Raw genomic sequence first — 15,057 nt, 5'->3', positions numbered from 1 at the left:
AATGCGAAAAATGGGTTAAATGACACAGTGCTTGGCCTCCTGTCTTGAGAAGCGCATCCTCCGTGTCTGGATGCTCTGAGATAAGGGTGTCAGGTGCCCTGGGTCACCATAGCAACACCAGCGAGGTCGAGTGTATGATTTGCAGAGTCCTTCGCCCTTCCGTTGGTTCAGGGATGTGGAGATAGGTATAATGGTCTCCAGGGCATTGTTTTTAATAAATAATAATAATAATAATAATAATTTTTTATTTATACCCCGCCCTTCCTGGTTCAGAAAACTGGGCTCAGGGCGGCTAACAACAAATTTAAAACACTTAATTGATGCTACAAAAAAACAGCATAAAATATGGTATCAAACGTGAATAACAATAAAATCAAAAATCAATTTAGGTGAAAAATCCATCCAGTAAACATTAGATGATCACCAGGGCTAGCTGGCTAAGTTAGTCCTATTTGGGCCAGTGAGGAGACCAGGGGAGAATTAGCTGTGGGGTCTCAGAGCGGGTAATCTTCACAAAAATGGGAGGGGGAGGGAAGGAAGGGGAATAAAAGATCAGGCTGAATTCAGATTAAAGGCCAGGCGGAATAGCTCCGTCTTACAGGCCCTGCAGAAGGAAGTGAAATCCTGCAGGGCCCTGGTCTCCTGGGACAGAGCATCCCACCAGGTCAGAGCCATCACTGAGAAGGGGAGCCATCACTGAGAAGGCCCTGGCCCTGGTGGAGGATAGTCGACTTCCTTAGGGCCTGGGACTTCTAAACTATGAGTATGTCCTGTTTTCCTGATCTTGTGTTGATGTTGAGCCCTGCCCTGTTTGCTGTCATGGTCTGACTCTGAAGCTGTTAGCTTAAGAGGCTGTAGGTTTTACACAGCAGCGTTTCGCTAGCATGGTGGTGGTGTTAGCAGATCTCTCTGCTCATAGGTCGATAGTAGTGTCTAGCTTCGTCTTGTGTCTGGAGACAAAAAGCTCATTGTTCCTTTGAACTGTGCGGGAGAGGAGTTTTCCCCTTAACTGGGGACTCTGGAAGAAGCTCTCTGCTGGGAGCAAGAAATCTCTGGAGACTCCGCTGGGGCTCCACACCCTCTGCCGACACATTACGCAAGTTGAGGGGTGGTCAGCTACCAACTGACTCCCGCAAGTGACCAACGCATTTTAGTCTTTGAAAAAGAGATCAAGGACTGTTTTCTTCTCAAGGTGAGAACAAAGCAAGAGCACTGAACACTCTTATATCGCACAATCACTCGTCTAGCTGTCTCCACCTCCGTTAATGCCATTGCGTTTCTCCTCTGAATTCTCCTGCGCTTTCCCTGGCAGGTCCTCGATGTCTTGGAACTCTGCGTGACGGTGCTGAGCCCCCACGAGAGCCACCTCCTTCCGTTGGCCCATCGGACGTGGCCTGCCCTTGTCCACCGCCTGACCAAGGACGACCCCCTGGCTGTCCTCAGGGCCTTCAAGGTGAGCCTGTTCAGAATCCTCAGCACCCACCCACACCCCACCAGGGCCAGCAAGGGGCTGAAATTGGCCCCTGACACAGTTCCTGCAAGGGAGGAGCCAGCCGTCTTGACCACAGTTTAGTTTTGTGGGACTGATCTGCTGAATTTGGGGCTTCCCCCTATTAGGTTGTATTGAACTTTTGCAGATTCTGAAAATGAAGGGGGCTAAAACGTTGTAACGTGGCTTGGGGATTCAAAATATATTTTGGTTAAATTAATACAATTTAGTTTTCTTGGTAAGGAAAATTGCATGGAAATCATTGATTGCCAGGTATTTCCAGTTACATCATCACCATCGTTTAGCATTAGCTGACATTTTCAGAAGGTGAAATTAAAAGTTATTTGGTTTTCCAAAAGGAGTTTACATGATTCTTCATCAGATGTAGACTTACAGAGCTAAATGCTGTCTAGTCACAAAAATAATAGCAGATTTGAATTCCTCACACCCAAAAACACATTTTAAGGAAAGAGATTTGCAAAAATTAAATTCCTCCCCTAAAATGGCACACCCTGGCCCTCTGTTTAATAAAACTATTTTTTTTAAAAAAGAGTATGTGATAATAATAATAATAAAAATTTATTTATATCCTGCCCTCCCCAGTCGAAGCCGGGCTCAGAGCGGCTAACAACAGGAAAAGTAACACAGTTTACATAAAATCACAATCAATTAATTGAAATACATTCTAAAATTAATTCATTCTAAAATCAATTCAGAATCAAATTAATGGCAACCATTGGGCTAGAGTTCTGTGAAGATTGCCAAAGGAGGGGGTCAGACTGTGCCTTGGCCAAAGGCCTGGTGGAACAGCTCTGTCTTGCAGGCCCTGCAGAAAGATGTCAAGTCCAGGGCCCTAGTCTCTTGTGACACAGCGTTCCACCAGATCGGGGCCATGGCTGAAAAAGCCCTGGCTCTGGTTGAGGCTAGCCTAACCTCCCTGTGGCCCGGGACCTCCAAGATGTTTTTGTTTAAAGACCGTAAGGTCCTCCACGGGGCATACCAGGAGAGATGGTCCCGTGGGTACGAGGGTCCTAGGCCGTATAGGGCTTTAAAGGTCAAACCTTCAACCTGACCCTGTACTCCACTGGGAGCCAGTGTAGCTGGTATAGCACTGGGTGAATTTGATCCCACGGCGAGGACCCCGTAAGGAGTCTCACCGCGGCATTCTGCACCCGCTGGAGTTTCTGGGTCAGTCTCAAGGGCAGCCCCGGTTTCTGAATATCAGCTGCTGGAAACCACAGAAGGCCAATCGCCACAGTGGCCAACCAGACGCTATCACTACCACTCTCCATGCTGCTCTGTTCCATCTGGAGCAGCCGGGGAGTTATGTGAGGCTGCTGTTTGTGGATTTTAGCTCTGCTTTTAACACTATCCTCCCCCATAGACTGGTGTCCAAGCTAGAGGCGATTGGACTCTCCAACTCCACCTGTCTCTGGGTTTTGGACTTTTTGTCAGAACGTTCTCAGAGGGTTAGAGTAGGGTCACATATGTCCACAGCCCTTAGCCTTAACACCGGCTCACCACAGGGTTGTGTGTTGAGTCCCCTGCTCTATACTCTCTATACGTATGATTGTACAGCCATTTATTCCAGCAACAAAATCATCAAGTTTGCTGATGACACTACGGTGGTGGGGCTCATTTCAGGAGGGGATGAGTCCGCCTATCGGGACGAGGTGGAGCGGCTTTGTGCTTGGTGTGGAGAGAACAATCTGGCTCTTAATACGACTAAGACCAAGGAATTGGTGGTGGATTACAGGAAAAAAAAGGCGGACATTCAGCCCTTGTATATCAACGGGGAACGGGTGGAGAGGGTGGCGGAATTCAGGTTTTTGGGAGTGACTATCGATCAGGGCATGACTTGGAGCGCAAATACCACTGCTCTGGTGAAGAAGGCCCAGCAGAGAATTTATTTCCTCAGACTTTTAAAGAAGAACAATCTGAGTGAGAGACTGCTGGTGTCCTTCTACCGAGGCTCCATAGAGAGCATTCTCACATACTGTATTTGTGCCTGGTTCTCCAGCTGTACAGCTAGGAAGAGGAAGGTGCTCCAGAAGGTCATAACCACAGCCCAAAGGATTATTGGTCATCCCCTCCCATCTTTGGAAGAACTGTACGGTTCCCGCTGTCTTAGGAAAGCAAACAATATCCTGCAGGATGCATCTCACCCGGGACACAGTCTGTTTGTACTACTGCCTTCTGGCAGGAGATACAGAAACATCAAGTCAAGGACAAATAGACTGAAAAATAGTTTCTATCCAAGAGCTGTGGCCTTCTTAAATGCAGTAACTCGATAGTGTGACCTGGGAGTTTGATGGGTGTGGGTGTGGGTGTGGCTGGAATGTGGTTTGTTTGGTTGTTGTTGTTGTGTTGCTTTTGTTGTTTTTAAGGGATGGCATCCAATTTCGTTGCACTTGTGCAATGTTGCACTTGTGTAATGACAATAAAGAATCTATCTATCTATCTATCTATCTATCTATCTATCTATCTATCTATCTATCAGACGCCTGTGGGGAGAAACCCACAAGCAGGATTCGAACGCAGGAGCCCTTCTCCCCTCCTGCAGTTTGCAGCAGCTGGCAGTGAGAAGCATTGCTGCCTCCAAAAGAAGGCCAGTCGGCCGATGAGAACAATGCAGATTTGCAATAAGCAAAACAGGGAATAAAACTAACAGCCTGACAGTGCGGCCCAGTGCTGAGCTCCGTAGTGCTAACTGAGCCAGAGTGTGGGGGCACCAGGTTGGCTTCCGCAGCTGCAGCCTGGCTGAAAAAGCAAAGTGAAAGACAGGGTCACAGGGGAAAAAGTGGCGCAGCAAAGAGGAAATCTCCCAGCTATGTTTCATCTCCTGTTTGTTTCTCAAGGGCTGGTGCAAGATCTGGTCTTCTTTTTTTGGGGGGGGGGGGATTGTGCTCCCCTTTTAGCGAATCTGGCCAACTAACCTGGCAAGGAAGAAGCATTCGATGCCCTCCAGGCTTCCAGCTCCGAGATGTGGCCTACAAGGAGAGCGTTTGAAGTGCAAATGGTTTGAGCGACTTAAAGCTAAACGTGTAATACACAGGGCCCCCCCCTTGGGGGGGGGGGACAAAAAAAAAACCCCAGCCAAGCCTGCAATACCCAGCCAACATCTCAAGGACCAGGCAGGATTTTTTTGCGCGGGAGAGGAGAAGACGTTATCGAGGAACGCAGTTACCTTTTCAGCATTTTGAGATATGCTGCCAAGCAGCAGGGAAGGTGATACTTTTTAATTATAGAAATCCCTTTGATCGTGGTGGCCTCCTTTCTGAAACTGCAGAGAGGGAGGGAGAGAACTTCAGTGCAGCAGGGGACCCAACCCTCCCTGTGCTGGGTGGGCCTCCTCTTGGCAGCCGAGTTTAGAATCGTAGAATTGCGGAGTCGGAAGGGGTCCCAGGGGTCATCTAGTCCAACCTGCTGCGATGCCTAGAGGCTTAGCAGTTCTTGCACTTTCTTGTCTTTAGTCCTTTGCATGATGCTGCAGGCACCCCCAACTTGCACAGTCGCTCTCATACACAGAGCTGCACGGCACTGTGCAAACAGTGCGGAAAAACAACCTGCAGTATTTGCTCTGAGCCCCCCAGATATGGGCTGAACGTGGTGTAGAGAAATAATAATAATTTATATTCATAGCCCGCCCATCTGGCTGGGTTTCCCCAGCCACTCTGGGTGGCTCCCAACAAAATATTAAAAACACAATCAAACAGCAACCATTTAAAAACTTCCCTTCTAAAAGTCAGATACAGTGATACCTCTGGACGTGAACGGGATCTGTTCTGAAGCACCGTTCGCACCATGAGCAATTTGCCACGTCTTGCGCATGCGCACGACGTCATTCTGAGCGTCTGTGCATGAGCGAGCGGCAAAACCCGGAAGTAACCCATTCTGTTACTTCCGGGTCACCGCAGGATGAAACCTGAAAAGATTCAACCTGAAGCAAACGTACCAAGAGTTATGACTGTAGTTGTTTTATCTGACATCTGAGGGGAGGGCGTTCCGCAGGGCAGGTGCCACCACCGAGAAGCCCCTCTGCCTGGGTCTTGTGGCAGAACGCCCACTCAGTGCAGATTAATGCAGAAAGCAAGTCTGGGTGCAGGTGGCCTGGCACAGAGCGGCTGTGCTCTGAAGCAGAATGAAAAAGAGTCCTGCTTTTCATCGCAGGGGAGAAGGGGAATGGAATGGAGTATCCCGGGAAAGGGCATAGCTGGCTAGAAAACTGCACAGGAGCCCTCAACATTGCAGCATTCTGTTGCAGATTGCACTCATTCCAGCAAATGTGACTTGCTTCTGTGAATAAGAGCCTGTTTGGTGGAATTTCCGCAGGTGCTGTGCACTTTGGGAGCCCACAGCGGCGACTTCCTGCGGCGGCGATTCTCCAAAGACGTCCTGCCGAAGCTGGCAGCCTCCCTCGTCACCCAGGCCCCGGTCAGCGCCCGGGCAGGGCCCATCTATAGCCACACCCTTGCCTTCAAGCTACAGCTCGCCGTGCTGCAGGGCCTCGGTTCCCTATGCAAAACTCTGGACCTTGGTGAGTAGTTAATCTGTGGAACTCCCCGCCACAGGAGGCAGTGACCAACCTAGACAGCTTTAAAAGAGAATTAGCCAAATTACAACAGCCGAACCTTTGTAACCTTAGGATAACAGAGCTTGGAAAAACTATTTAAATGTACCTTCCCCAAAAAACCGGAAGCTTTTCTGCTGGGGTTGATAGGCGATGGATTAAGAAAAGCAGACCAGAGACTATTTATGTACCCTACGACTGCCGCCAGAATCTCAGTAGCCCCAAAATGGAAAACTCAGGAAATACCAACACTAATGGAGTGGCAGACAAAAATGGTTGAATATGTAGAATTAGCAAAACTGACCCACAGGATCCGTAACCAAGAAGAAACAAAGTTCAAAAAGGAACGGAGTAAATTTGTCGAGTATATAGGTAATAACTGTAGATGTTTAAAGGCTGTAGCAGGATTAAAATAAATCTTGTGATGTGTGTAGAATGCAACTAAGAACCTGTGAAAGAGAAAATTTAATATGAAAGCCTGTTGAAGGGAGGGAGGGAGGTCTGTGCGCGATAGAGCGTGTAGAAAATAAACAGACATACAATTGTTGAACTTTAGAGTATTTATTTTGTTTGTACATGTTAAAGAAAACACAATAAAAAGCGTATAAAAAATAATAAAAAAGGATAACGGAGGTTGTTGCTTGGGAACTGCAGCACAAGGGGCTTTGTCAGCCTGGCGCTTGGGAACGAGCCAGAGGCAGGGCTGGCAGAGCTGCTTTCTGCAGGGGTCGTGTGAGCATCTCTACCTGCCCAATGCCAGGTGAGAAAGTCTTTAACATCAGTCTTTAGTCCTTAATCAGTCTTTAACATCAGCAGTAACATCTAGACCATGGGAGTGTTTCAACCCTGTTCTTGAGTTCGTTCAAAATCTAAAACAGGTTTATCTTATATTTCTTTCTTTGAATTTGTGCCATTTAGGTTTTTAAACCTTTTTGTAAAAGCAGCACTAGAATTTTCACAGTTGAGTCCTCAACCCTTTATTATTGTGCTTTGCCTTCTTCAAGTTGGGCTTTGTTTAAAACTTGCCATTTTTGTAGCTTTTTTCTAAATTCAGTATTAGAAACTGTACTTTTGAGTCCTCAATCCTTTATTACTGTGCTTTGCTTTACCTAGGTCAAGCTAGGATTGTAATACGTCAGAATTTTGGGGGTTCTACCCTTGTTTGAATCTTGGCCATTTAAAGTTTATGATTTTTCTATTTCCTTCTGAGGAAACGGAATGGTTCAGTGAAACGAGGTTTGTAGCCGTCATCCCGTTAAAGGCTTTGTTCTATTTTAGATTTTCCTTATTTTTTCCTTAAGCTTTTTGATTTTATTATTTAGTTGATTTCCACAAGGTAATACTTCTAGTCGATTACTTCTCGTTTCAGGGATTTTCACGGTATTTCATTTGTTTTGTGCAATACCAGGTGAGAGGCAGATGCGTGTGCTCTTTGGGAAACGGCCTTGTAAGGACTGTGACCCCCTGTGTTCCTGCCTTCCCACGAACCAAGTTTCCCTTGCCCACCCCAAGGCCTCGGTTCACTCTGCAAGCCCTAAATCTTGCCTGACCCTCCTTGTTTGCAGATGCAAGCCGACGCTCTGCCCACCCTCCGGGGCGCTCCCTGCGCGAGTCGTCTTCCGCTGACGCTTCTCTCTTCCTGTTCCTACAGGTGAGGGCGACCTGAATAAAGTGGAGGATGCCTGCCTCCCCTACCTCAGCATCAAGCAACCTGCCAAATTGCAAGAGGCCGCCTGCAGGTAATGGAAACGCAAGCAACACAAAGCCTTTCCTGTTGTACCCGGAGCAGAATTTCATAGCAGTGTAGAGTTCCCTCAGCCATCAAGTAATCCCCACACTCTGCAGAAAAGCTGCCCCCTCCTAGATCCATAAATATGCTGCACAAGCAACACCACAAAGCCGGCTGCTTCAGGTGACTCACGCAAGTGAGCCAAGGTGCAGGGGGCCTTGCCCTTCACTCAACAAGGACCAGCATTCATTCATTTCATAATTATCATAATTTTATTTATACACCACCAATCTAGCTGGGTTTCCTCAGCCACTCTGGACAGCTTACAGCATATATAAAACATATATAACATATATAAAACATATAATAATAATAATAATTATATCCTGTCCTCCCCAGCCAAAGCCAAGCTCAGAGCAGCTAACAACAATAAAGGTAACACAGTAGTAACACATAGTAAAATATCAAACATTAAAAACTTCCTGATATATCTATACACTGTTTAGGGAAGGTTTCAATGTTTGATGTTTTATTGTGTTTTTAGTATTCTGTTGGAAGCCACCCTGAGTGGCTGGGGAGGCCCGGCCAGATGGGTAGGCTATAAGTATTAACTTACTATTTATTATTATTGCTGCTTGATTGTTAAAAAAAAAAACCTTGGCGCAGTTTCCAAAGGGAATAAAACAGTAAAACTATCTGTAAAAACAGTAAAAAACAAAACAAAACCCAGACCTTTGAAACATCCCAAAGATAAAAGTCAGCTATGAACTAAAAAGAGATTAAAACATACATCCACTTTCTACATGCGCAGACATTCCTTGCCAGACCGAAAAGTTTGGAGTCCAGTGAAGGCGCTTGCCCAAGGCCAAGTGGCAAGGGGTTCCAGAGTGTAGCTGCCGCCCCACTGAAAGACTCAGTTCTTTCCAACGCAGAAAAGGCACCCTGTGGCCTTGTATCAGTGCCAGCTCTGCTGATCAAAGTGGTTCAGTGGGCACATGTGGGATCAAGGCGACCTTGTAGGTAAACTGCTCCCAAGTTCTTCAGGGCTTCCTATGCTAATATTGACACCTTGGACTTGGCCCAGCAACCGGTGCAGATTTCTGAGCACACACAGGTGTTCTCTGCGGACAAGACCCCCCCCCCTCCTGTCAGCAATTGTGCTGCAGCATCCGGCACTAACCCCAGCCTCTTGGAATTCCAGTTCCAGGTAGGTGGACCAGCCAACGAAATCTTCTTACCATATAAGTCTCTTTGGAAAAAGGCAAATTTGCTTCAATGGGAAGCCTGCCTAGCCCTGCCTGCTGTTTTCACAAAACCAGGCAAAGGTGGCTCTCCCACAACACACCCATTTTCTTTCTGTTTTCTCTCTTCTGTCCCTTTGGCCCTGAACGTCACTTGTGCTTGCCTGAGCCCAAACCCATTTCTCTCGACCGCTTGGCAAATCCTGGAAAAGGGCCAGACCCTCCGTTGCCGTCGTGGCTTCTTAGGTAAAGATGAAGGGACCTCTGACCATTAGGTCTAGTCAAGGACAACTCGGGGGTTGCGGCGCTCATCTCACTTTCCTGGCCGAGGGAGCCGGCATACAGCTTCTGGGTCACGTGGCCAGCATGATTAAGACGCTTCTGGCAAACCAGAGCAGCGCACGGAAACGCCGTTTACCTTCCCGCTGGAGCGGTACCTATTTATCTACTTGCACTTTGACGTGCTTTTGAACTGCTAGGTTGGCAGGAGCAGGGACTGAGCAACGGGAGCTCACCCCGTCACGGGGATTTGAACCACCGACCTTCTGATCAGCAAGCCCTAGGCTCTGTGGCTTAACCCACAGTGCCACCCGTGTCCCTGTGGCATGGCTTCTTAATACATGTTTAGTCAAGGAAATTTGGAGGAGGAAAGAAACCCCCAGTCAACTCACATTAATAGCAGAAGAAGCACCAGTGGTTCTCTTGATAGGGCTCCAACCTGTTGGGATGCTGCTGGGAACAAGGGGGCATTTGGCAGCCCCCAGGTGACTCCAGCCGGCAGCCAGGCGAACTCCGGTTTTGGAACAGCATCCATCAGTGACTCGAGCCTCCGAAACCTTCAGAAGCTGAGCACGCTCTTATCAGCAGAGTGAACAAATCTTCACAAGGGAAGTGGCGGACAGAGACATGTGTAAGCATTATTTACAGGCATTTATTCAGCATAGTTCAGGAACAAAGGAGAAACATGTCTGCTTCCCTTCGTGTCCAAGCAAACAAGCAGCACAGCCAAAGCAATATACAACGGATGTTCCCAGCAGGCTGGAAGTAAACAGACAGGTGACATACAACAACTCCACATATCTGTTCCTCTTAAGGCAGAACGGAACATCGATATCCTAACACAACCAAGGCCAAAATGCCCTGGGGGCGGGGGCAAGCGCTGAGGGTCCTTGCTCTGCCTCAGTGGGAGCGAAAGACCTTTCCCATCTCCAAAGTTTCTGCAAGCTTCAATTCAAGTTACGTGAGCCTCTCCCTTCCCAGAGGGACGCCCAGCCTGAGTCCTCCCTGTCAAACAGAAGACGGAGAGAAGATGCAATAGCCCACCTTCAGAGATCTGAAGGGCTGTCGCATGGAAGAGGGAGGCAGCTTGCTTTCTGCTGCTCCAGAAGGGAGGGCCCGAACCAAGGGATTCAAGTTACAAGGAAGGAGATCCTGATTCAACATTAGGAAGAATTTTCTGAGCGTAAGAGCTGCCCAACAGTGGAACAGACTCCCCTGGAAGGTGCTGGACACTCCTTCGCTGGAGGTTTTTAAGCAGAGGTAGGGTGGCCATCTGCCATGGATGCTTTAACTGAGATTCCAGCATTGTGGGGGGGGGGGGTTGGGCTAGATGGCCTTTGTGGGTCCCTTCCAATCTGCTTTTTTAAAACGCCATGCACCATTTTATAAAGTTCTATAATGTCGCTTGTTACTCTAAACTTTAAAAAAGGCCCCAGATGCTGCAACCTTTCTTCATGGACAAAGTGGGTAGAGAATTTTTTTTCTCCCTGTCTCATAACACACAAACATCCAAGTTGATGTTGGAAGACTCAGGACAGATCAAAGGAAGTCCTTCTTAATAAAAATAGTAATAATAAAATTTTATTTATATCCCGCCCTCCCCAGCCGAAGCTGGGCTCAGAGCGGCTAACAACAGTAAAAATAACACAGTTTCCATAAAATCATAATTAATTGAAATACATTCTAAAATCATCTCATTCTAAAATCAATTCAGAATCAAATTAATGGCAACCATAGGGCGATAGATCTGTGAGGATTACCGAAGGAGGGGGTCAGACTGTGCCTTGGCCAAAGGCCAGGCGGAACAGCTCTGTCCTGCAGGCCTTGCGGAAAGATGTCAAATCCCGCAGGGCCCTAGTCTCTTGTGACAGAGCCTTCCACCAGATCGGAGCCACAGCCGAAAAAGCCCTGGCTCTGGTTGAGGCCAGCCTAACTTCCCTGTGGCCCGGGACCTCCAAGATGTTTTTGTTTGAAGACCATAAGGTGCTCCGTGAGACATATCAGGAAAGGCGGTCCCTTGGGTACAAGGGTCCTAGGCCATATATGGCTTTAAAGGTTAAAACCAGTACCTTAAACCTGATCCTGTACTTCACTGTGATACCAGAATGATGGCCTAGGTGGGGCACTGGCCGGATCCAGCAAGCTCTTCCTATGTCCTTCACCATCAGCTGCAGGGCGCAGATTCCTGCACACCCACCCCCCAGCCTGCGCCCAAAAGGTTATTCTTGGAAAGGCCAGGGCACCGACAGCAGCCTTTTTGCAAAGCAGATCGGCCTCTTCACACCGCAGAGAAGCTTCTGCGCTGAGCAGCCTGCTTCCAACTTGCCCGGACGAGCCAAACCCATCGAGACGCCCCAGCTCTGTTCAGCGCAGACCCGGCGGGTTTGCACAAGCCAGCGATTCCGAGCCGTTTCTCGCCACGGTTAAACAGGCGCCTCTCCGTGCTCCTGGCTTGGGCTGCTTTCATTCCCCACATCCCCATCTGCATCTGCCAAGTTGCAAGCTCTGGTGCAGAGCCCTGCCAAGCGAAAGCTTAAAAACAAAGTAAAAATCAATAAGCCGCACTTGAGTAAAGCAAATACAAAGGCGAGCATGTCTGCTTGGATTAACCCGGGCATCTTTCGCCATGGAAACGGAGGTTGCTTGGAAACTGCTGGAGTAAATTCATATATATATATAATTACAGGAGTCAATTTGCTCCTTAAGCTGCACAGCCCTCTGGACCGCCAGGGGAGAATCTCGGCCCAAGAGGAGAAGGGTCATGGCGTGGAGGGTGGGTCACCCAAGGTCAGGCTGTGGAGGCACCTGACGGAAGGGGTCAGGAATGCATCTGCCATGCCAGGCTGGGGAAGGCAAGTAACCAAACAATTAAACAATTGCAAACAATTATCAGTAATATCCAAGGCAACAATGTACCAAGTACAACAATGCAATGTCAATATAAACTCTTTATATTATAATCTATACAGAACATTAAACAGTATGAAAACAAAATAACAAATAAAAGAAGTCTTGTAAGTCTTTTTTCAGAGACTTGCATAGTCTGCAAAGACTTTCAGAGACTTTATTTGGATCTATGTTTTCAAGAGAATCCATCAAGAGCGCATATCTTGTGACTTTCAGAGATTTGTAAGATTTCTGTTTATTTGGTTTTGCAGAGAGTGCCTATGTCATATACAGTCATACCTCGGGATAAATATGCTTCAGGATAAGTATTTGCAGGTTGTGCTCCGCAGTGACCCAGAAGCAATGGAGCACGTTGCTTCTGGGTTTCGCCGCTCGCGCATGCACAGGCGGGCAAAATGAAGAAGGAACTTGTGAAGAAGGAACTTGTATTTTAACCGCCCTGAATCTTCCAGCATCATTGGACGTGGCTTAGTGAGGACTCGTAGCAGCTGTGCCCAAGCTCTGCCGGCTTGGAGGTCCTGGTTCAGTCCCCAACATTTCCCATTAAAAGATCCCTGGCAGGAGGACTGGGGAAGGGGGGCTTTTGCCAGCGGCTGTGGGGAGCGCTTGCCAGCCCGAGGGTGCCAGACTGGCTGTTTAGCTCGGTGCGAGGCAGCTTCGTGCGTCTGTTGACTCTGGCCGCTGCCGCCCGGTGGGATTCAGGTGGGATTAGGTTGCCGGATGGCGTTCAGTGCCTGGTGGGCTCTGTTGCTGCCCAGGCAAGGCAGGCTGTGCGTATCAGTCAGGGCTGCAGAACAAGCAAGCAAGGAGTCCCTGGTGGAGTTTCTCAGGTGCAAAGGGTGGCGTGACGACAGCCAAGCTCTTGGCATCGTTTTGTAGGCACAGGATTGGGACGAGGGACAGGGATGGGATGGAGCATCTGTGAATCATAGCGCTGCAGGGTTGGCAGAGGACACCCAGGGGCCATCTAGTCCAACCCCCTGCGATGCAGGGAATCCCCACCCAATCTCCCTTTAAAAACCTCCAGGGATAATCCCACAGATAATCCTTGGAGGTTTTTAAAAAAAGGTTGGGTGGGGATCGAGTGTAGGTATGCTTGAACATTTTTAAGGATTGTATGAAATGTATGTTTGTATGCTTGTATATGTGCAATATATGTGCATTAATGCTGAATTATTTTAACAATAAAAACTTTTCAACAAAAAAATAAAAACCTCCAAGGAAGGGGCATTCGCCACCTTGGAAGGCGTAATGGGCTGCATCACGGGACCCCTTCATCTCTTCCTTTGGGACTGGGGAATCCCAGAGTTGCCCTCTTTGTACATCCTAAGGCATTGTAGTACTTTTCTATTTCCTGCAGGATCCCATCTCTGCCTTTTATTTTATTTTATTATTTTATTATCCATTTCATTTCATCTACAGTCATACCTCGGGTTGAAGTTGCTTCAGGTTGAGTGTTTTCAGGCTGCGCTCCGTGGCGACCCGGAAGTAACGGAAGGCGCTACTTCCGGGTTTCGCCCCATGTGCAGAGGCTCAAAACGACGTCATGTGCATGCGCAGAAGTGGCAAATTGCAACCTGCGCAGACGCGGGTTGCGTTCGCTTCAAGATGCGAACAGGGCTCCAGAACGGATCCTGTTCATATCCAGAGGTACCACTATTTCATTTATCGCCTCCATGGAGTTTGAGGTGACATGCATACCTCTCCTCTTCCTCATTTTATCCTCACAACAACAACAACAACCCTGTGAGGCAGGTTAGGCTGAGAGCAAGCGCTTGGCCTGCAAGGTCACAGCCAGTGAACTTCGTGGCCCAGCGGTGGACTCCAACCCCGGTCAAGTGGGTCCTAGTCCAGCACTCTAACTGCTGTGCCACGCTGCCTCTGTACTCAATGAATAAACACCATTCGTTGTGGAGCGCGTCTGGTCCTCCTGCGCGGTTCCTCGCCCAAGAGGATGGATTTCTCCAGGTCTGCCAGCCGTTTCCTAGGCCACGGAAGAAGTGCTGCGATTATCCCTCTAGGAAAGGGCTCTGCTGAATCCCAATCAGACCTGAAGAGCCTCTCTTGGTTTCAAGAGCGGTGGCTTGGCTGCGGAGAGCATCTAATTCCAGCCTCGGAGGTCGTCTCAGTGGGCACAGCGCAAACACACCTGCCGCAAAGAGGCCAGGAAGCGGCTGAGCTGGGTGGTGCCTTGCCTGGTACAAACAAGAAGTTGAAAAAGCCACGCAGATCCATTAAAAAGAGAGAGAAGGAGAGACCGGTTTCATCTCCAGAGGCCTTCTCTGCCTGCAGCCAAGTCTTTGGTGTTTGCCCAGTTTCCTGCAGCGGCTCTAGAGGAGGCCAGTGGTTGTCAAACTGCCCACCTCTGGGAGGGTAATTCTGGATTGATTCGCCTGGAGAAAAGCCACAGAAATCTGCCAGGGGAATCACACAGGTTTGGGGGGTCCGGCTTGGGCTGCCTAGTCGGTGCCGTGCTTTGGAGCTAAGTTGCTTCATCAATTTGATTTGATTCACTTATATTCTGCTTTCCCACAATGAGCTGTGGCCAAATCATATTACAGCAGACATTCCAAGCATCAAAATACGGAGCGTTGGAGATACCGCTGTACAGAGCGTGTCAGTAAATTCAAAAATGACAAAAATCAGCAATTTGGCTCGCTCAGAATGACTTCAGACACCAAAACAATCTAGGCTTTAAGTACATAAACACATTTCAATTTAAGCTGTTTAAATTTTTCAATCCTGATTAAGGCAATTTGTAGCAAAGTAACAGTAGAACAACCACACCAAATTTACTGGTGTTTCGGCCAATCAGAGGGCATTTTCTGCAACAGCTGCTCCC

General features: G+C 48.2%; 1 protein-coding gene across 2 annotated transcripts in view; it reads left to right on the top strand.

Annotated features, from left to right (window-relative positions):
- Positions 1–15,057, top strand: part of TTI1 (TELO2 interacting protein 1) — a 28,938-nt gene that overhangs the window by 7,191 nt on the left and 6,690 nt on the right. Inside the window, exons 5-8 of one of the 2 annotated variants that reach the window (XR_014565642.1) lie at positions 1,313–1,453; positions 5,822–6,026; positions 7,711–8,082; positions 8,357–8,438. Coding sequence is in view for 1 of the 2 variants with exons in the window: in XM_083744158.1 (XP_083600284.1) it covers positions 1,313–1,453; positions 5,822–6,026; positions 7,711–7,798 (434 nt within the window). In the remaining variant the exon portion in view is untranslated. Of the gene's footprint in view, positions 1–1,312; positions 1,454–5,821; positions 6,027–7,710; positions 8,083–8,356; positions 8,439–15,057 lie in introns of those variants that run through there. The other variant, XM_083744158.1, reaches the window with a different exon arrangement.

This window comes from Podarcis gaigeae, assembly GCF_964106915.1.
Source record: "Podarcis gaigeae genome assembly, chromosome: 6".
Taxonomy (NCBI): domain Eukaryota; kingdom Metazoa; phylum Chordata; class Lepidosauria; order Squamata; family Lacertidae; genus Podarcis; species Podarcis gaigeae.
This window is presented reverse-complemented; position numbering and strand designations above follow the sequence as displayed.